Source organism: Malaya genurostris, chromosome 3 (genome assembly GCF_030247185.1).
Source record: "Malaya genurostris strain Urasoe2022 chromosome 3, Malgen_1.1, whole genome shotgun sequence".
Classification (NCBI taxonomy): Eukaryota; Metazoa; Arthropoda; class Insecta; order Diptera; family Culicidae; genus Malaya; species Malaya genurostris.
Window position 1 is genome coordinate 175,968,253 of NC_080572.1, and position 24,140 is coordinate 175,992,392.

The following is a 24,140-nucleotide window of genomic DNA, read 5'->3' on the forward strand; positions in this document are numbered from 1 at the left end:
TAGGTATGAGCCGATGTGTCCACCTGCCCTTGGTTGAGCTGTCCCACTCTTGTTGCCATCTGCGTAGAGAAGCGGCTTTGGAGGCCCTACGGGCGTTCCTATCTCCTCGCATGCTGTAGCGCTCCGCGTCTTCCTTCACTATCAGACTGATAGGCATCATGCTTGCAACCACACAGGCCGCATCCCTCGATACAGTGCGGTATGCACTGATTACGCGAAGACACATCAGTCTATGCGTACTCTCCAGCATCTGTGCGTTGCGTTCCACATTCAGTGCCGACGCCCATACCGGGCTGCCGTATCTGAGGATCGAAACTGCCACTCCTGCCAGTAACCTTCGTTTACTGGAGCGCACAGGCGAGCTGTTGGCCATCAAACGAGAGAGCGCCGCGATCGCTGTTGATGCGCGCTTGCAGGCGTATTCAACGTGCTTGCTGAAACTGAGTTTGTCGTCAAGCATCACACCCAATTGCTTCAGTGATCTCTTGGAGGGGATCACGCAATCTCCGGCATGTACCAGCGCCTCCTGTTCCGATTTGCGGTTGTTTACCACCATCACTTCTGTTTTGTGGTGCGCGAGTTGCAGTTTCCTGCTACGCAGCCAGTCCTCCACCAAGCAGATTGAGTGTGATGCACTCAGTTCGACCTCTTCAATGGATTCGCCGTAGACTGTCAGCGTGACGTCGTCCGCGAACCCGACTATCTTGACACCCGGAGGGAGCCTCAACCTCAGTACTCCATCGTACATTATATTCCACAGGATCGGGCCCAAGATAGATCCCTGTGGTACTCCAGCCGTGATTGGAGTGCTACGTGTGCCTTCGTCGGTCTCGTAGAGCAATACTCGGTTCTGGAAGTAGCTTTCCAGAATCTTGTACAGCCCTTCCGGTACTCCTAGTCGAAGTAGGGAATCAGCAATGTCTGCCCAGCAAGCACTGTTGAACGCGTTCTTGACGTCTAGCGTTACTACCGCACAGTAGCGGATCCCTCGTCGTTTGCGCTGTATAGCTACCTCCGCCGTGGTTACCACCGATGTTATGGCGTCCACCGTCGACCTGCCTCTGCGGAACCCGTACTGTTGACCGGACAGTCCTCCTGCCTCCTCTATGAAGGGGGCTAGCCTGTTGAGGATGATTTTCTCAAGGAGCTTACCCACAGTGTCTATCAGACAGATTGGTCTATACGCCGAAGGATCCCCTGGGGGTTTCCCAGGTTTCGGTAATAGTACCAACCTTTGTCTTTTCCAAATGTCTGGGAACATACGCTCGTCCAGACATCTCTGTATGACCTCCCTGAACATGTCCGGTTTTGTCATTATAGCCGCCTTTAGAGCCACGTTCGGGATACCGTCTGGCCCCGGGGCTTTCTTTGTATCGAGTGATCTCGCCGCAGTGAGCAACTCCTCGTTCGTCACCTTTACGACTTCATTCGCTGGTAGCGGAGCTGGCTGCCAGGGGGACGTGTCGTGGTGGGGAAAGAGAACCGATATGATTTCCTTCAACCTCGCCGGACTACGTTCAGGGGGTGCTAGCGCCCCTCTCGTTTTGGCCATCACCATCCTGTAGGCATCGCCCCATGGGTTGGAGTTAGCTCCCTCGCATAGCTTGTCGAAACAGGCTCTTTTACTTGCGCAGATGGCCTTGTTTAGTGCTAACTTCGCCGCTTTGAACGCCGTGTTCCTCTCCATCCTCATCTCCGCTGATCGAGCTCTTTGCATCCTTCTTCTAGCCCTGAGGAAGGATGCGCGAAGGCGTGCAATTTGCTTGTTCCACCAGTAGACCGGTGGTCTATTGGTCCTCGGTTGAGCCTTTCTAGGCATGGTCGCGTCACACGCCCGTGACAAGATAGCGACCAACTCGTCCCCTCTCAGGTTCGCGTTGTGCTCCTCTAGATCAAGGGCAGCGCAAAACGTTTCGCGGTCGAAGTTAGCCACCTTCCACGCAAGAGTTTTGGGAGTATTACTCCTCCTTGTGTTTCTCGCCAATTGGCCGATCGTGTAGCGAATGGCTAGATGGTCGCTATGGGTGTAGCCATCATCTACTCTCCAATTAAGATCTCCAGCTAGGCCGGGACTACAGAAAGTCAGGTCGATAAACGACTCGACTCCGTTCCGCTGGAAGGTACTTTTCAGTCCATCATTCGCTAACATGACGTCCAACTTGGCGAGGGCCTCCAGTAACGTCTGTCCTCTCCTATTGGTGAAGCGGCTGCCCCAAGCCGTTGCCCAGGCATTGAAGTCTCCGGCTATCACCACCGGCTTCCGACTCACCAGGTCTGCGGTCAACATGTCGACCATCCGAGTGAACTGGTCTATTGACCATCTCGGTGGTGCGTAGCAGCTACAATAGTAAACTCCGTTTACCTTAGCTATGGCTACTCCCTCCGCTCGTGTTTTCACCACCTCTTGCACTGGGTATCGACCAGTCGTCAAGATCGCCACCGTCTTGGCTTCGTCAGACACCCAGTTCCCGTTATCTACCGGTGTGTGATAGGGATCCGAAAGAATCGCGACATCAATGCCCCATTCCGTCACTGACTGGTGCAGCAATTGCTGGCCAGCTGCACAGTGATTAAGGTTCAGCTGTACTACTTGCATGCTGTTTTACTCCCTCCACTTGTTGAGCAAGTAGGTCCGCCCATGACGTGGTTTGTGGCCTTCTTCTTGCTCGCGCATAGCATGCAACGTGGCGTTCTTTCGCATGCATACGCCTTGTGCCCCTCGCCGCCGCAACGCTTGCAGAGGTTGCTCCGGTCTGGGCCTTTGCAATTCCACGACTTGTGGCCAGGTTCGAAACACCTGAAGCACATGTCGACCACCGGCGGTTGGTAAGCGGTCACTGGGCATACCGACCATCCGACCTTTAGCCTGCCCACTTTGAGGACCTTATTGGCATCCGTGGCCGATAGCTTAAATGTAGCTATCTGGGTGCCCTGTGGTCCTTTCCTCATGCGGATGGATTCCCGTGAGACATCCACACCTCCTTGCTCCTTGATGGCCATGGCAAGTTCTTCTGCGGTGGCGATTTCGTCCAGCCGTTTGCACTGGAGTGCAACCTCGTTACGTAGGGCTCTAACTTCGGCCGTATCGCCCAGGACTTGTTGGGCAAGCGCAACAAGCTCCGTTCCGCCCTGAGCTCCCTTTTTAAGCTCGAGCAGCATCTCTCCCGTCTTCGTACGACGGATGCTGCGAACCTCTTTGCCAAGCTCGGCTAGCTTTGCCTCGCTCCGCATGGCCTTGAGCACATCGGCGTACTTTTCTTTGTCAGCCTTAACCAACAAAGCCTCTCCTTTGTCCCTAGCCTTCCTCACGGGAATGGGCCCGGCCTCTTTTGGGACCTTTTTCTTCTTCGCGACCTTCACCCATGGATTCTCGCCGGGTTCGCTTACATGGCTCGGATCCGGGGTTCGAGTGCCGAGGTTTGGGTTGAGCCCCTCGCCACGTTCCTTCGCCCCATCAATTCCGCCATGGTCTTTGCTCCTTTTGGCCTTGGGAGTCAGGCGTTTACTGCCTGGAGAATCCCTGGCGCGTTTCCGGCGCTGTTTATTCCGCTCAATCGTGAGCCGGAGCGCATAGTCGACCGCCTCCTGTTTTTTGTCGGTATCGAAGATGAAGGGCTCTGTTTGGGAACACTTCTCCGACTTTCCGCCACCCTCTAGCCGCACTATCAACGCCTCTTGGTCCCTTTTAGCTACGTTCACGGCCTTACGTAGCTTCAGCAAGTTCGCCTTCAGCTCCTTGCTGATGTTGGATTTCTCCTGCGCGAATTCAATAATCGCGTCGAGCTGTTCTATGACCGCTGTCATACTCGGCTTGATTATTTCCTTCGCTCGCTCCTGGGACTCAGGCTGGTTCGCTGGTTTGACGTGGACATTGCTGTCGCTCGTCTCCTCAGCTACTGCTTCGCTCTCCTTTCTCGCACCCGTTCTGGATGGAGACCTCCTCAAACCCCCTCTTGCGAAAGGGTTTACCTCCTCACTCGACGCCGATGTTGATGGTGTTGAACTCATGATTTTATATGGGTCCCCCTTATGGCTGCCGTCAAACCCAGCCGAAAGTAGTCGCTATCATGATCCCATGGTTACCTATGCGGTGCAGTGAGGCCATGCGAGGGTTGGCTTTACGCTCAGAGCCGGATCAGCGCAAATCAGGAAAAGGGCATCTGAACCTACTTCCACCCAGTCGTCCCAACCGGGTGGCTGAAAGTGAGACGGCGTGCCATAAGGCCTGCCACGGTTTTATGGGACGGAAGGCAGCTGCGGCATTAGCCTACTCGCCATTTCAAGCCGGTTCCACCCTGCTTTACTGAAGGAGTAGAATACCGCAGCTGTCAGCCCTGGTTTCTCTATATATTCCGATCTACCGTATCGTATCCATGGATGGTATGGTAGCCAGTATGCCATAGTTAGGACCTCACTGGCGTTGGTCCTAACGTGCCGAGTCGGCACTCCCGTTGGGCTTGTGCACTTTGAGCGGCACACGATCGCTTTGGTAGGACTTGCTTGCGGATACATGCAGCTTTTTGTAGGAGATTAGCAGAGCCCACTGCCAAACCCCACCGCATCCTAGGCAAGCCCTACAACTCGCAGTTGCCGGGGGAGGGGTCGTCAAGCCCTTAGACATAGTCCCTGCTGCCCCAAGTGTGTATGTGTGTGTGTCTGTATGTGTGTTGTCAACTAAGAAGTCGAAATCTCAGAGATGGCTGGACCGATTTTGATCAAACTAGTCGCAAATGAAAGGTCTCCCCGTCACCCAGAACGCTATTGAATGGTTTTGAGATCAGATTTTTATTTTTTGAGCTATACGAAGTTTTATGTCAAAATATTGAGTTTTTTACAGTATCTGTCACAATTGACCATGAAAACAGAATATATTTTCAGATTTAGATTCCGCACGGTAATACCTATCCAACAAGCCATAGATTGTTGAAATCCGTCTATTTTTAACGGAGATATCGAAATTTTTGTGTAAGCGGCTTTTTTCCCTATTCCAGCAGTAGAAGTTTTGAGCGCTGTCTGGCAAAGAAAAGCAACATAAACCACGATTTTTTATTCTGTTTCATACATTTGTTTCTAAGTACCCAAAAGACTGTGTACAGCATGATATTTTGCTCGGACCGATTTTAGCACGGTTCGTTTTTGGCAACATAATCGTTCGAATGTGCCATATGAAAACCAGATGATGGCAGCATTTTCGAGTTGAAAGCAATTCCATAATTATATTGTTTTAAACTACGTACAGCAATAAATGCTAGAAGAACATAACACCCATATACCATTCGAATCAGTTCGTCGAGATCAGCAAATGCGTGTGTGACAAATAATTTGACTTAATTTTTTTCGGAGATTACTCAACCGTTTTCTACAAACTCAGATTTATATGAAAAGTCGTATGCTCCCAAACAAGGTTCCTGAATTATGTTTGGTTCCGACCTCTGGTTCCGGAACAACAGGATCATATGTGAAACGAAATTTAAACTGTGTAACTCATTTTTCTCGTAGATGACTGAACCGATCTAAGATTCAAATGAAATCTAAGAATCATCTAAGATTCAAATGAAAAGTTTTGAAATTCTATAAAACATCTTGTTTTTCAGTCAGATCCAACTTCCGGTTTCGGAGAAACAGGGTAGTTAGTATAAAAATGTCCATTTCACATAAATTAATCCGGTTTATCGGGTTAGCAGATTTGAATAGTCGATAACCAAATAAACTTATTTCATTTCTGGTTGTATTCAGTTCTCGTTTCGGAAAGCACCCAAAAAAATTAATTCACACTACGATTCCTCAACGATGTCTACATTGATTTTCAAACATTTTGAAACAAATGAAAACTATAAAGCTACTTAGGTGAATTTGTCTGATTTCGGCTACACCGAATTTTGAATTCCGGTTCCAGTATCGAATGGCCAAATCGAATTTCAGATTAAAATAAATCCAATTTTATCCAATTCTGACCTCCGATTCTGGAATTTTTAAAATTCAAAGCGATATAGAAGATGACAATCCCGAAGAGCTTTAAAGTTCGACTCAAAAATATTGCAATTTATTCGTCATATGGCCAAACGGTTTGGGTTATGCTGGTTCCTGAATACCGGCTCTGGAAGTACCTTAAATTACCCTAAACTCTAAAGTGGAAATCACTTCGACATGTCATGGAATGTTTAATCGATTGTTACACTTTTAGATTCAAATTCGATCCGATTTGCTGTTCCAACATTACAGAGTAATGAGTGAATAAAATCTCAAATTGCCATTAGAATAATGTCATGAAAACTGAAACACCAAAGAATATTCATGCAAAAAACAAATGCGGATTGATAGAAAAAGATATCATCTCACTGCTAGGTGGATTAAGCTCGTTTTTAATAAAATTCCGATTCTTTTTTGATTATAACCCTCCGGGCCTCGGTTCAAAAGTCGGTTTTCACAGTGATTGCAGAACCTTTCTATATGAGAAAGGCAAACAAAAATTTTCTTCGATTCTTAAAAGAATAACCGAAATCGGTTTGTTTGACCGTCTACTGATAAAAACCATCAAATTGGAAAAGATTTGAGGTCGATTTAGAAAATTTTTTAAGGTTTTTCCCCATTTTCAGTGTACAATTTTTAACACACTTTACCCTATATTTCCGGATCCGGAAGTCGGATCCGCATGAAATTCAGGAATAACGCATGGGACCATAGGACCTTTCATTTGAACCTAAGTTTGTGAGAAGCCATCTCTGAGAAAAGTTAGTTCACTTTTTTTCACAATTTTTTGCACATTTTATCCCATAATTCCGGAACCGGAAGTCGAATCCAAATAATATTCAGGAATTTTGTATGGGACCATAAGATCTTTCATGTGAATCTAAGTTTGTGAAAATCGGTTCAGCCATCTCCGAGAAAAGTTAATGCAAAAAAACGTTACATACACACATACGCACATACACACACATACACACACATACATACATACATACATACACACACACACACACACACACACACACACACACACACACACACACACACACACACACACACACACACACACACACACACACACACACACACACACACACACACACACACACACACACAGACATTTTGCGTACTCGACGAACTGAGTCGAATGGTATATGACACTCGGCCCTCCGGGCCTCGGTTCAAAAGTCGGTTTTCACAGTGATTGCATAACCTTTCTATATGAGAAAGGCAAAAAACCTATTCGTAATCTACTTCATGATGTGATAACTCCTTTGTCTTTCATCGAATCAGTCTCGTTAAAATATGTTTTGCTTTTATGTTAAAATAATTTCTGACACTAATTTGGGCTCATTTTTGATACCAATTTATTCAGATTGATTCGAGCGGTTCACAAAAGAGTTCAAATCACGCGTATCAGTAGTAATATATTTGAACGTGATAATAGGTCACTATCTGGAATAATTATTCGGATAGAAAAAAAATAAGTTGACAATTACACCACTTGTATTATATCTCCGAAACTTGACGTGTCAGTTGTATGAACTTCGAAATCTCGAACGAGCCTAAAATTATTGATATCAGTTAAGGGGCTGTCCATAAAAGACGTCACGCAGCAAGGGGGAGGGGGGTATTTCACAAAACGTGAGCTTTTGTGACAGGGGGAAGGGGGGAGGGTTGTTGGAATGTGACGTCCAATATTTTCAATCAGTGTATTTTTGAAATACCTAATTATATTACTTCTTTGTCCTATTTCTTTATTAAAAGATCAAAAGCTATCTTTTACGGCAGTGATCTCGATTTAACGAGGTTTTGAACTTTATTTTCTCAGGCCTGTATGCTACACAAAGGAAATATTACTCTTTAGCTAATGAAATAATATATCTGTGTACCCCTAGGAGGATTAAAACAGATGATTTAAATGTTTCATCACTTCCAATCAAATACTTTTGATAAACTATATAATTAATATTAATAAAATAATTTCGATGGCTTTGTAGTTTTAGTGATATTTTTAATCTAATGACAGCATGTAATAAATCGATTTTCCCTCATATTTGTATGGTTAGTCATACATATTGAGTATGTATTGAGATTTTTTTTTTTTTGAAATCGTGACATGTGACATACTGGGGGAGGGGGGGTCTTTGCTACTGTGACAATTTGTGACAAAGGGTGTGGGGAGTAAAAAATTGTCAAAAAAGCGTGACGTCTTTGATGTACAGCCCCTAATACATATCCGAGAAAATTGAGCGATAATGAGTTTTGATGTCTGCTTCACTTATACCATCATATCACCGGAACCGTAAGTAACAGCCATTTGAATTTCAAACTTGTTTAATGAACACATAGTAGCACTAAAACGAGCCTAAGTTAGTTGAAATCGGTTCAGCCATCTTCGGTGAAAAACAACGCGATTACGTCACTTATACCGCTATATCTCCGGAACCAGAAGTGACAGCTATTTGATCTTTGAACTTGACCAATGGCCCAATAGTAGCTTTCAAACGAGCGAAAGTTTATTAAAATTGGTTCAGCCATCTCCGAGAAAGTTAAGCGGTCAAACAATCTTAGAAAAAAGCATTTGTTTTAAAGTTACTTTTAACACATTGATCTGGCTCATGGACTTTCAGGTTCCGGAGATATAATCCTATAAGTGACGTAGCCGACAAACTGAAACTTTTTTCTACCCACACAATTTTCAGAGCTGGTGAACACTTGCGGTCCTGAAGATATAATCATAAAGGAGATTTAATCAACAAACCGCACTTTTTCTAAGAGATATCTCATCCGGTACATCAAGACACAATAGATCGTAATAGACACCTTCGGTAACAGAGGTATAGCAAAATAAATCAAAAATCTGCACTGTTTTCTCGAGAAAGGGTATCTGGTCTGATTACTATTGAGTCATTGATCAACTTCGTTCATCTAATAACTGGCACTTTCGGCATGGCATATAATGGCACAAGTGACGTAACCGTCAAACCGCACTTTTTTTCTCTCAACTCAATTTTCTCGAGGATAGCTAAACCGATTTTAACCATTTAAGGAACGTTCAAAAGTTACTATTGGATGATTGATCAATCACTTCCGGTTCCACAAATCAATGTTGGGCACAAATCAAAAATATCGAAAATCGCTGCCGAAATTCTCGCAAGTTATTTTCAGACAAAAAATCATCAATTCGAAAAGCTCACTGATGAAAACTTTACTGATGATTTTTTACAAACGCGATTCTCAATAAAACTGATCTCACATGACAAAAACACTTTTTTTCAATTTAATAGCGAACATTCTCCTCGATGAATTTAGAGAAAATATATCGCAGATTGATTATATTTGATATTATTCTCGAACAAAAGATTTTTGGGAAATGAATTTTCATTTATCTAAACCCTTTGAAAAATATAAAAAATAAGTCGTGCACGAATCACTTCGGTATCGAACTGAAGCGTAGTGGAAATTCAGCATCGAAATATCATCGGAGACTCTTCTCTCTTACGATTATCTCTTTAGCGATATTTCTGTGAGTGAAAATTCTTCATAAAGTTTCGCTGACACCAAAAATCTCTTGCGAACTTCGAGGTTCAGAGTTTTATTGACGCTTGTTTCATAAGTGATTTTTTCAGTCACCGAGCTTTTTTTAAAAAATCTCTTTAACTGATTTTTTACGATAGATAAAAAAACGAACTCTTTTTGATCATGATTTTTAGTTGGTTTGAGGTGAAGTTGCCGTAACTACGATTTGTATAGTCACATCCCAAAATTAAGCTGCTAGGTAAAGTATAGTCACTGCTTCTTCAATTAAATACTTGACTCATTCATATAAATTTCATCCATATCACATATACTCAATTATTACTATATTTAATTGAGTGTAAAAATTTCAACTCTCTGGTTCCACCTTGCTATAAAATTTAAAGGATTATCAAATGACAACCTCCCAATTTTACGCATATAGAAATAAATTATAATCTACTTATACATAAAACATACATTTTCATCAAAGCGCCCAAACTTATCACAGTAATGTTTTGTTGCGCAGAAGGCAAAACCAGCCAATAATGATTCGATTTTCACATCAATCACTCAGGTTGTCCATACAATGACGTTGTCAACACCCAAAGATTTCAACTATTTTCAAAAGACCGATAGGAAATAGATACGACCGACCAGTATACGAACAGACTGTCCTGTATGATACTAAATTAGAGCGAAAAATCCGAACACCGACTAGCAATTTTCATCTAGGTACAACTTGTGTAGAAGCAAATTACGATAAATAAATGTAAGGTCAAGGTGACATACTAGCAACGGATGGAAAGTTGAACAAAACAAAGCACGTGACATAAGCAGTAAAACTAATACTGTAAACAAAGCTCTTCCGCACGTTTGGTACGTATATTACTAGTCATCAATATGTACACATTTCGAAAAAATCGTTAAATTTACGGCTTCTGAGACCAAAATACTCGAGCGTCAAAAATGGCATATTTTAGAGTTGATTTTACGCATCATTCTTGCATCTAGAATGTTTGGAGCAATTTGCAAATAGCTAGAATAGGTTATTGTTTTAATTACTCATATCAGGATTTGTAACGCAAATGGCTTTCTGTTTTGAACTTATAATACTCACAGACCGGTCGAACGAAAATTGAAAATATTTATTGATAATGGTTGACTAACTTGCAGGAATATCGTTTTCATATTACAAGAAGCTGCATTTAAGATGGTGAACCAATGTATACAACAGGTATGGTTAGAACGAGATTGGTTAGAACGTGTTTTCTCCCTACAGACTTCGAAAAAATCTTGTGATTTCACACTTGTAAAAACATCGGGAAATTTCTTGAAAATCATTTAAATAAAAATAATACTGATATCGACAGCAGCGACTTGAACCGAAATTCATTGTATCACAAAGCAAGCCCTTTAATCAACTGAACCACAGAGGCACACACCTGCTCGGCTGGTGAATGGTGGACATAAATTCATACAATCGAAACATGCAAACATACCGAGAAGATTTAAGTTCCTGGTTGCCGACAAGTTTGAAGAAGGCGACGGTTTGGCAAGCGATTTGCATTTGAGGCCTGAAAGAGAAATCATTCGTCTCATCCTAGACAATTACATCGAAGATTGCCTAAAAAGCGTGTATTGCTGTTCACCCGTTATTTTTGGTTAGCAGCCACTATTCTTGAGTGGAATGTTGCCAACAAGATCAATTTTGTTCCCAAGCAAATGAACCCTCCGAATTTCTCGGAATTTTTACGAATGGAAAAATACTAATCAATCTCAAAACACCGACTTTGACGAACCGGTGGGACAGTCAAGGACAACCAGCATGTATGTAATGATTGTGATTTGCCACCCTCATAAATCAAAAGATGTTTTACCTATTGCGGATAGTTTTTGATTAGATCTTCGATTAGGTCCGATGAAGGCCTAATTAATAAATAAATAAATCGGGCTAGAGAACTGATTAAAACAGCTATCTACAACCAACATCAATGAAAAATTCCGCTATACCAACACAAATTGACTCAAGTACTTCTGAGAAATAATCGGTTTTTTTTTTTGTATAAAAAATTTTTTATTCAGGCCAATTTGCGTACAAGCTTTACGTGGCCGAATGAGCCATGTTTTTATTAGATAAAATAATTTTTTTACCGTTGGATCTCGTTGTCACCCTTTTTCTAGGGGGAGAGGAGCTTCCATTTTTATCTTGCGATGAGTGAGGGGCACTTTGTTCGTGGCTCGTCTCGTCCTCCATTGCCGCATCGGTGGTATCGTTGTTGGTTTCCGTTTTTTCTTCGTTTTCCTTGTAATTCGCATTCTTGGGTTGGTTGTTAGTTGCTGTAGACGCGCCTTGTTGTGCATTAATTGCAGTTGTTGGTGGGTTTGATGGTACAACAGGAGTACTGCGCTCACTAGTTTCCGTTGTTGGGCGGTTGTCCTTATTTTTGTTTAAAGATGTCCTTTTTGCAGTTTCAGTGCAAGGTTTGCCGTAGTGTGCAGGTTGTTCACAAAACTGACATGTAACCAGTTGATTTTCATACGTAATCAGCGTTTTACACGGATGTATCCCGTCTTGATCACAAATGATGTAAGATGGAATTGCTTTACGTAGTTGCATACGTACTACTCGCACGCCATTCCGGATACCCGGAAAAAAATTCCGCCATACTTCCCTTTCGATGGAAAGAACTTCACCGTACTGCGACATACATTCCCGAACATACCCCTCGCTGGTCTGCGGGGGAAGGTCATGCACGCGTACTTCTATGGCATTATCCACCATGTACACAGGGATTTTATATTTAACATTGTCATGATCAATACTGTGCACCCCGTTATTAACCGAAGCAAATGCAATTGCATCTTTTTCACGTTTGAACATAATGTACACACAGTTAGACGCCTTGTTGAATTGAATCTCACTTACATCAGTAACGTTTAGATGCATTCGTTCCTTAAGCAAGATTTCAATTTCGGTTGCTGCTGGTCTAACTTTGCAGCGCTTGAAATCAATACAAATTGAATTTGGCCTTGTAGGCCAAGTTTCAGGCTTTGTTAAATCGTATTTGCCCATTTCGTACACTCTATTGTTCACTACACTGTATTGTCTTTGTTTCTATCGTCTCGACCGTAAGCAATTGTCGACTGTGTCTGATGAGATGCCAGCACGAACTGAAAATAATCGGTTCTTTTGAATTGACACGATGAAACGCTTTCGTCATTAATCAAACCATCAGCTTTTTCAACTTCGTGCTGTGGCGATATTGTAACAAGTGAGGTTTAACCGGGAAGGGATAATTGACAGTTGAAAAGAATCATCAACAGCTACTCTATGGATAAAACGCTCCATTTTCGATGGCTCGTACTGATGGATCGATTTAAAACATTATTTCATGGAATAGTGGACTACATACATTATTTCTCTACAAATTTCTAAGACATTGTGAATTAGTAATCTTACTTCTCCTTCAGTAGGATAAGGTACAATCAGGGAAGTCACTTTTGCAGATATTTAACGAACGTGGTCCACTGTTTTTGCTAATATGTAAATACTGGAATTACAATTACATTTTCATTTTCAAACTATATGAAACTAAATTATGAATCCAATTTATGTACATCTTCTATGAATACGGAAGAAAAAAAAACGCAAAGTAAAAATTTTTGCTTGTTGACGTATCCATTCAACCAGAAATGAGCTTCATCGCTAAAAACAATTTTTCGATAAAAAAAAAGTGGATCTTCCTCCAACTTTGCCAGCACCCATTTACCATATGTTAGACGTTGTAGACGTTGATTAATGATTAAATTGACGGTCAAACTGAACAAGTTTAACAATTGACATAAGACACGATTCACGCGTGATCTGTCAAAAACAGTGTTGCCAAAAAGATACCAGCAAAAAAGTGTCAGTTTATTGCCTTCTTCGCTAGTATATCACGTTTATTGTTTATTGATTACCCACAACGACATTTCTCACAACGATAACAACAAAAAACAAGGGCAACGATATTACAATTTATAAATTGAAATCTGCGATTTATTTTATTCACATAAAGTTTTAAAAAAATTTGAAAATTAACGTTACATCGGTTAAATGCTTATGATGTTCTTTTAATGATTATTTTCAATATGATAGTTCTGGCATTACATTCCTTTTGTGGAATTTGGCCTTTCTATTGCAACAGACTTCGCAGCCGATTTATAGCGTACATCATTGCTACGATCCTACTGACACTGAGAGTCCTTCCAGATCGGGACTCGAGCATACAATAACTGGCTTGTAAAACCAGCGCCCAAGGCATTGAACCGCCAACTCAGGACATGAAACACAAAAAATAATAAAAGTTAAAGCAATGGTAATTTGAAGGGGAAAGAACTTACTTGGGATCGTACATACTTCAAAAAATCGTGAAAATTTACTTCTTTTGAGACCGACGTATGATACATAGAATCAAAAATTGCAAATTTTCACAATTGATTTAAGACATATTTCATGCATACTGATAAACGCACCTGCGCGAGAGGCTGGGTATTTTTGACATAGATCTAAGTCATTTTTGTAAAATTCTGTTATTTGACTAACTACTTTCTTTTTGAATTGTGTCATAGGTAGATAAGCGTCACATGTAAATTTCTGCTGCGTAGCACCAACCAATGCTATGACCCTGTATGCTAAGAATCGGCTGCGAAGCTTGTTAGAACAGTAAATTAAATTTTTATTTCAGAGGTTCGACACCGCATGGGCTTGTGCTGAGAACACATAATTTTTCTCTAATTGTATGTTTCGTCTTCGACTCATTAGACCATTAACAACTTATGTTGGACTGCTAATGCCAACTGAGGTTCAACATAAATCGCTAAACAAACGTAAATTCAATGCTATTTGCAAGACATGTTGCACCGAAGCGCCATGTCTTTACTGAAGTATCGACAGTAGTAATTTAGGGGTTTTGGTACCGTAATGCACTGATGAGTCTGAGACGAAACGTAAAGAAATAACATAGTTACGTGCGCTTAGCACAAGCCGACATCCATGCGGTACCAAAACCCCTGAAAAACTACTACCTGTTGAAGGTCAGTGAGCCGTCACTAAGTTTCGTTTATTTCAACACTTCAGTGAGAACTTCGCTGCAAAGAGTGTTTTGCATAAAGCTCTAACTTCACGTCTGCTTAGCGGGTTATGTTATACCGATGCGTGGCGTTTGCAGTTCAATATAAACTGATAATGCACTGTTGAGTGAAAGACGAAACGTAAAACAAGAGAAACTTAAGTTCCACAAAAAATGTAATTCCAAGAACGGATACCTTCTACCAGAGCTGTGTCACATCAAGCGTTCTAGAAACGGAATTAATACTTATGGACAAGGCTTGTAATCGTGCCAAAAGCCTGCATACGGCATCAAATTACAACGACAAACGAGGCAAAAATTTTGCTGCCTCTCGAGGAATGATAGTTCAAAACACTTTCTTCCCCCTCATGGACCTATACAAGGTCACCTGTAAATCATTACGGAGAACCAAATCGTGGTACGGAAAATCAAATTGATATCGAAAATCTCGACTGAAATTTTTCACAAGTGATTTTCAGACAAAAAAATCATCGAATACAATATACAAAGAACGTTACAGGAATCAATCTGGGTGCAAGCTGAGCCGTTGACGAATTCCCAGAATCTAATCTAACGGATATAAGTTAAAAAAATCGCTGAGCTGAGACTCAATAAAGCTGCGAGCAATTACCAATTACCAGGCGAGCTGCACAAACATAGATGAGAGGTACCGGGTAAAGCGCTGCACTGGATGAGTTCTACTAGTTTAGGATGAAGAGATCCTTCAAAAATGAGTATAATCTAGAATGCTGAAACTACCGTGTCCCCTGAGTCAATTTCTTCTAAACCTCAGATTATGCATGAACACGGATTTCCGGATTAACTGACACAATTGTTCAAAGCAACGAAGAATAGAGTGATGTGTTACGTCCAAGTATCAGACACTCGCGAGTTCTTTCGAAACTCGGAGAGAGCTACGGCTAGATAAAGGACTCATGTCTCTATTTTAATATTGTTTTGGAAAGTGTGATTTAAAGAGAAAAAATTGACACTAGGTGTACAATCTTACGAAAGACTGTACAACTTTTTGGTTTTGTTGACTACGATTCTAGTGCGAAACTTGAGTTGATGATGGAAACATACATCGGACTGAGAGCTGAAGCTACGTGAATCAGACCCGCTAGAAATGCGACGAAAATAAAATACATAAGAGGAAAAGGCACTAGAGAAAAAAAACGCTACACCTGCCACCACGAATATTAATAGACAGCGATGATATTGAAGAGGTTAACGAATTTGTGTATTTGGGCTCACTGATAACCGACTATATCAATACCAACAGAAAAATACAGAAGCGTATTTAAGCTGGAAATCGTGTGTACTTTGGACTCCGGAAAACTCTTCGGTTGAAAGACCGGGACTATGTTGGTAGAGGACCAACGACGTCTGTTGAGGACAACACCACTGGGTTCTTCATCAAATTGTAGAACACCAAAATGTGTGAGTAATTTACTGGTTTTCTCAATAAATTAATTGACATCAATGAAGATTCATAATGAATTATAATTATATTTTAGCTTTGATCTGCTATATAATAAGCTGATACAAATAGAGTTTGCATTCCGCTCCGAACAGCGTCTTTGGTGTTTTCGAAAGAAAAGCCTATGGCAGAATGCAGATGGAAGATCGAACGTGGAGGCGGCGTATAAACCACGAGTTGCAATAGCTGTTTGGAGAGTCATCCACCGTTAGCACAACCTGTGTTGTTTAATAAAGTGCACATTTATTTTTAATCCAAAATCATTTACTTATCGAGACTACATACATAGATTTCTAACCGATAAAATAATTGTAAATGACATTATGGCTTCACAGGTTTTACACATATTCAACCATTAGTAACGCCATAACCAATTTATTTCCATCGATTCGGGTCTATATCAGATAACTATCATGAAATCTGTTCCAGCTTGTATTAAGCATATGTAATTAATGTAATTATTGTTTCTTATCTACTGGTTGTTGCGGGAAACAAATGATAGCGATTTGATCCAGAACCAATATTAATTTATTCATAGATTCGTTAGGTTTAATACTCACGCTTTAAATTTATCGAAAGTGGACTGCAAGAGAAGTGATAAAAATCGACAAAGATCCCTATATTGTTGATTATAGCTTACCTGAGAACAAAGATGACAAAAAATATTCAACTTTCAAGATTTAACGAACAATTTTTAAACGGTATACTGTTTTGCGATCATTACGATCCCAAACGTGTACTCGTGCATACAAGTTAGAATATTATAAAACTTGAGCACGCGAAAGTAGCAACACTTCACTCTGACGAGTGAGTGATACTTTTGACATAACATGATAAATGTGATGCTGTGCGATGATGTTGCCAAACAGTTAACTGATTGGGTAATACTGATCTTGACACAAAATAGATGGTAAATCAATATCGAATTTGGTTTTGAGCGATTTAGAACCACCACAGAGACGAGGGAATTGCTCTGTCAGTTAGTTTCGAGTTCGCGTTCTGTTTTTGGGATATTTTTTCGCAAAGTTTGTTAGTCTGTTATTTTTTGTCTTTCTCATATAGAAAGGTTATGCAATCACTGTGAAAACCAACTTTTGAACCGAGGCCCGGAGGGCCGAGTGTTATACCATTCGACTCAGTTCGTCGAGTACGCAAAATGTCTGTGTGTGTATGTGCGTATGTGTGTATGTAACGTTTTTTTTGCACTAACTTTTCTCGGAGATGGCTGAACCGATTTTCACAAACTTAGATTCAAATGAAAGGTCTTGTGGTCCTATACAAAATTCCTGAATATTATTTTGATCCGACTTCCGGACTTTTCTCATAGATGGCGCGACCGATTTTCACAAACTTAAGTTCAAATGAAAGGTCCTGTGGTCCCATGCGTAATTCCTGAATTTCATGCCGATCCGACTTCCGGATCCGGAAATATAGGGCAAAGTGGGTTAAAAATTGTATACCATCACTGAAAATGGGGAAAAACCTTAAAAACATTTCTAAATCGACCTCAAATCTTTTCCAATTGATAGTTTTTATCAGTAGACGGTCAATAAAACCGATTTCGTTTATTCTTTTGAGAATCGAAGAAAATTATTTTGAAGAATACCACAGTATTATATATGATAGTATGATTGATATGAGAAAGGCATAATTACACCACTAGGTGGATTAAAACAGGTTTTTAAATTTTCTTAGAGTTTCATCTTTTTTAGTGTTTAAAGTATTTAAAGTTTATTTCGTATCAATTGAAAAACTACAAATAAAACGAATTATCAGGTTCGAATCATTGAATATTAAAATGAATTTTAGAGTTCTAAATAATTTAGCATAGATAATATAGCTAAAGTAATAACTAATTTAAGTAAAAACTAAAAAGTATAAGCATAAATCATTTCCATTCGGAACTATCTTGCTGATAGTAAGAAAAATACCTGACTTGAAATCCAACACAAGAACTATAAATCAAATAGCATAAAGCGACAATGAATATGAATGAATCCTCATGGGCATAAATTCGTCTATGATATAAAATATGACACGTATATCCCTAGTGTATCGATTCCGCCAAATGCCATTGGATATGTCAATACATATAGACAGAAGATAAAATAGCTGACGCTTGACTTCTCCTTCTAGGATCTGGCTCTATTTATAATCTGAAGGTAGAGATATTTCCACCGACCTGACAACGAGGGTCACAAAAAGCGGATGTACACATATCGAAAACGAGCAGCCCACTTCTACGGCTAGGGGACTAACACCCCCGAGGAAAAGACGCTTTCCTACCTGTGGCATTCTCATCGATAAGAAAACGTGACGAAAGACGGCCAACTGATAGGATGAGACAAGCAGCCCTGCTTCCTAGAAAATTGCAAACGATTTCAGATTAAACCGTCTGAAAGACAACATGTTCTGTCAGGATAACTGCTAGCAAGGCTGTGTATCAAAGTCGTAAATCTCTTTTTTATCATTAGAAAACCTTTGTGTCACTATCTATGGCTATCATTCTTAGATTTGTTTGATTTTTATGCAGTAAAACTTTTGTATCAGTAAATGAAGGAATATCTGTCCTAGAAATTTAAAAATTCAATAGTCTACGGAAATCTCACATACGTTTTTACATGTTTTATAAAGGAACATCACATTCGAGTTTAGAAGTGACGAAATAGTTATGGACTCTGCTAGACAATTACAATACTTCAACGTTACACTAACCAAAAAACATACGCGTAAAAAACGTCTCTAACGATTGAAGGCTCGTGTTATGTATCGGAAATAGAAGAAAACATCTGACAGTGAGCCGAAAATAATTCGAAATTGTCATTTAGCAAGGTTTTCAACTCAAACAGCAACGCTACCCGGGTAGAAATGATTTGCAAACCAATACCAAATTCTGTCATTAAAATCAAACATCTCAATGGTAGAAATTAACATTATTTAGTTTGAAATAAGAGTTTAAATATCAAAAATCATATCAAAGCTTGCATAAGAAAATAGCAACAAAATGAAAAATTCTGTCATTGTAATATCAAACCAAGAACAAAATATTTATAGAAGATGAATTTGGTAATTATTTTATAATCTAGCATTCCCGGGTAGGTGTAAATAACAAACAAAGGTCAAAATAATAACAAATTTTACCATCATATCTTGGCTTGATGTTTCTGTGTTGTCAGAGCGATACTTGATATTTTCGTGATATTTCATCAAGGGATCAAGACATTGTATAATATCTGTTCAACATCAAAATTAGTTATAATATCTTATTTCGTTATTGATGAGCTATTTCAATTTCATTAAGTAAATTGATCCAGTAGTTTTATCTTCAAATAAAATACCATTGAATAAACTGCATCAGAATCAGATAAGAGAAATACTTAAGATATTACTCTATTCTAAATGCTAGATTATAAAATAATTACCAAATTCATCTTCTATAAATATTTTGTTCTTGGTTTGACATTACAATGACAGAATTTTTCATTTTGTTGCTATTTTCTTATGCAAGCTTTGATATGATTTTTGATATTTTAACTCTTATTTCAAACTAAATAATGTTAATTTCTACCATTGAGATGTTTGATTTTAATGACAGAATTTGGTATTGGTTTGCAAATCATTTCTACCCGGGTTTAGAATAGAGTAATATCTTAAGTATTTCTCTTATCTGATTCTGATGCAGTTTATTCAATGGTATTTTATTTGAAGATAAAACTACTGGATCAATTTACTTAATGAAATTGAAATAGCTCATCAATAACGAAATAAGATATTATAACTAATTTTAATGTTGAACAGATATTATACAATGTCTTGATCCCTTGATGAAATATCACGATAATATCAAGTATCGCTCTGACAACACAGAAACATCAAGCCAAGATATGATGGTAAAATTTGTTATTATTTTGACCTTTGTTTGTTATTTACACCTACCCGGGTAGTCATGACCGAAGCGTTTTTGTGAAATTTTCCAGAAACGATAATATTTATTGAAAGTCATCCAAAGGTATCATAATAAGATGAGGTTGACGCCATAAGACCTTTAATATGGATTTCAGTTTTTGTTGCGTATGTATACTTCTGCTTACGTAGTATTCGGCCAGAACACAGTGTGTCCATGTGCATTGTTGGTTTCCTACGTAAATCATCTGGCCCCAAGCCAATACTGTTCAACGTGGCAGAAATCGCGAGAAATTTGTCGATACAGACAACCAAAGATAACCGATATTCTTCCTCACTAAATTCAAACAACTCCAGGACTTCTGAAACAAAACATGACAATAATTACGCGAATAAAGTAAAACGCAACACTGTACTACGAGACACATCGATTACATCTATCAACGACACGAGCATCCCGAGGTTGTTGCATGCACGACAATCTTGAATAAAAAACCTTGTTTCAATCATCCCAGTGTTCTATTGATACCTTTCTCATATTATTCATATTCATAGGTTTCATTACGTTTTTTTTTCATTCAGGGATTTTGGTACCTCATGTGTACCAGTTTGTGATAAAGTGTACATGGCTAATTTATTTTTGATTCTTTAATGGAATTTAAATGTATGTTTTGGCATAAACATTCAAGGCCTGCAAATATAAGTAGTTCAGGAATCAATATTGAAGGTTTCTTACGTTTTTGACCAAAAGACCTTTCAATCTAAGTTTGTGGAGATCGGCTCAGTCACATATGAGGATATAAAATGACTTTTTTTATTTCGGAAATTTTGACAACCGGTAGGGGATAAACTAGGGGAAAGTAGCTCAACAGCTTCATCTCATTTTTTCATTAGCAGACGAGTCGATCAGAAGGATTTTTGGGTCTCTGTGACAATCCAGTGATTTTTAGACTTTTTGTATTTTCAAAACTATATTGGTTTTCAATATTGTTATGTTATCCACATTTCTCATTGAAATCTTATGTTTTTCCATTACGTAGTCAAAAATAAACGATTTTGTTTGTTCAATTGGTTTCAATTTCCTAAGTGGTTCGAAATTCTTCACGGTTTTTGAAAATGACAAAATCAATTGTTTTTTTTATAATCCTTATAATTTTGAAATAAATTCGTATTTTGAAATCCTGCAACTTTCAAAACGTGGCATTTTTTCGACTTAAACTTCCATTTTTACAATTTTGAAAAATTAAGAATTTCGGGTGAGTTATCAGTCTAAATTAAATTAAATTAAAGTGTGCTTCGAAATTCCTTACTTTTCAAAACAAATTAAAATAGTTTCGCGCTAAATGAAAAATTACCATGGTTGCTGCATCGTCGCTCTAAAGGTTTAAAATTTTCCCATAATTTCGAAGTTTTTAACTACTACTACCGGTAAAACTAGCAATTTAGCAACAACTAGCTTTTTATTATGATTTTTGCACACATAATCCTGTAATTCCTTGACCAAAATTCTAATCCTAAAATTCTTTGAAATTCAAAAGCGTTCTATGCGATTATGCGGCATTTATGTAGACCAATAAAGCATCCCAAATCCCATTGTACCATTTTTTCACATTTTACACTGTAATCAGTGTGGTAAAACTTTATTTCAATCGAATTAGATGAAAATAAAACTTATGGCTGTTGCCTGTCAGCATATCCCTTCTCATTCATTTTACTTTTGTTGTCGAAGCTTCCAGAATTCATTGCCAATTGAATAACCGTACCTAGCCACTTGATGTTTTGCTTACTCAGTTTGTCTACCTGTTTCATTGTCTTCACTGAGGGTAGTGAGCAAATGCGAATAAATAGGCATAAACATCAACTCAATAATCAAAACTCTATCCGACCATAATGATAAATAGAGGGTGGCGGTTCTCATTTGAGTTTTCAATTATCTTCAGCAAGTTAAAATCGATAATTTCGACTGTTTGAAATGTATTGAGATGTGTTTCGAAATTTGTAATTTGTTTATTTTGTAATTGATATTTCAGTAATCATGGCTAATTTACCTTTCATTTAGTATCTTCAACCAATTCGAATGTTCACATAAACCTCACTTCAAAGCCGCTTTCGCATTCAATTCTAAGAGATATTTTTTAACTTCAAGAGATAAACTGACGGTGGTTAAACTGAGCTTCGGTAGAAAGATAAACGAATGAAGGACGGGATAGTGTCCATTCAGTGCAAAAGCGAAGGTTGTGTGTTAGAATGTGTATGTACACATTCGATTTCAATAGAATTGAATGAAGTTTCACAGCACTGACTGTAATACCAGAACCGGATTTAATTTAATCGCGCTCTATGCCACCATAAGACTTTTTATTTGAATCTATCTTTGTGAAATTTTCTCGACGAACTGAGTGGAATGGTATACGACATTGATTACATAGCCTTTCTATATGCGAAAAGCGAAAATAATGTCACGTTTCCTACGTATATGCTATTTCATTTTAAAGAGATTTCGTTATACTTACGAGTGGAAGGAAACAGGCGCAATGATTGTCCAATCCGTATCGCTACTCTAAATACTTTTGTAGAAAAACTGGAACGCTCCAACATAAAATATCTTTTACTTCTTTAGTAACAACTCATACTATTCCTGGACTGCTTTGCGTGTGCGTAGTAAATTGTTCTATATTAACTAATGCAGTTCATAAGAACTACCTATGATATTTGGCATCGGTACCAAAATCGACCCGGGTTGGCGGTTTAATGCATACGGAGCTAGTCTTACAAGCCAGTTGTCATATGTTCGAGCCCCGACCTAGTAGGATTCATAGTGTCAGTAGGATCGTAGTACCTAGCCATGCAATGATTCTGTACACTATGAATCGGCTGCGAAGTCTGTTGAAACAGAAAGGCCAAATTCCACAGAAGGAATGTAAAGTCAAGACTTTTTCGTCAATTCCGAAAAAACATGAAATACAAAATAAGATACCGGTTGGTCTCGCAATATTCACATGGATCTCTTCAGAAGTTCATGCCAATTACTATAGTCAGTTTTTTATGATTTATTGTTGAAAATATGCAATTTTGTCTGCTAAAATAGACCAAGGTGTAATTATATCGTTCATCAAAAAGAAGATTACCAGGTTAAACATAATAAATTCCTGTTTGATTTAGTTCTCTCTACTGCATAATTCTATGTAAAAAGGAAATATTTAAATCTTCAAACCATTTTGTTTAACAATTCCTTACGTTACTAATTGATTCACTCGATTAATGAATTTGATTATTCGATGCTAATAACCATGCAAACGAATAATAAATTGTATTACCACGCTATTAGCTTAAATAGTGTAGACGGAAACTTATATTAAACATAATTTTCCATTTAGTATAATTAAGGGTTATGGTACCAATAGTCAACGCATTAGTAGAGTCATCATATTATTTTGCGAATTGTTCGATCTTCAATCAACGAATTGTGATAAAATCGAATACAATGTCCTCGCTTCGGTTCGAAGAAGTAATACCGCAGAAAAAATAGTTCGACAATTGTGAAACACTACTGTTACAGCCACGCGAAAACTCGAAACGAAAGCACCTATTTTCATCTTACCCTTAGAATCGATGGATCGGACAGAGACAACAGATCTCACTTTGACGAAAGGTTTAAGTAGGTATGAGATGACTACTGGAGCTAAGATGAATGTCTATACTTTTATTTTCATAGAAATATCATGTTTTTCCAATAAATTTTCCATGCGGTGTTACCTTTTAAAATTAATAGAAATTAAATTCGTCTACCAACTCTATTTTTCATCAAAACTGATTGAGTTTTACATATTTCTCGTGATTTTTTTACTTGCCTTGTACTCGTCTGGTTAGAAACACTGTGTATAAACTTATTTGCACCTTTTACCTGCCGAGCAGATATGAGCTTCTGTGGCTCAGTCGATAAATGGTTCTGCGTTTACGATCTAATGAACCTCGGTTCAAGTCCATGTTGCAACCGTTTTGTTACGGCTGATTCAATAGAATTCTACTGTTTTTTCGAATTATGTAGATAATCGAATACACTGGAGTCTTTTTTATGCAAATTTCCGTAGTAATACGATCATTTTGCTGCAAGTTTTTACGTGAATATGTCTTCATTTATTATGAGATGCCTTTTT

The 24,140-nt window shown here is 39.0% G+C and overlaps 1 protein-coding gene across 7 annotated transcripts in view; it reads right to left on the bottom strand.

The window, feature by feature from the left end:
* The window catches only part of LOC131434739 (protein furry), a 433,830-nt gene that overhangs the window by 398,419 nt on the left and 11,271 nt on the right, over positions 1–24,140 (bottom strand). The window contains exon 1 of one of the 7 annotated variants that reach the window (XM_058601811.1): positions 22,497–22,596. The exons of the other annotated variants lie outside the window; for them this stretch is intronic. Within the exon in view, the coding sequence (XP_058457794.1) occupies positions 22,497–22,581 (85 nt within the window). The 5' untranslated portion in view covers positions 22,582–22,596. Of the gene's footprint in view, positions 1–22,496; positions 22,597–24,140 lie in introns of those variants that run through there. 7 annotated transcript variants of the gene reach the window in all.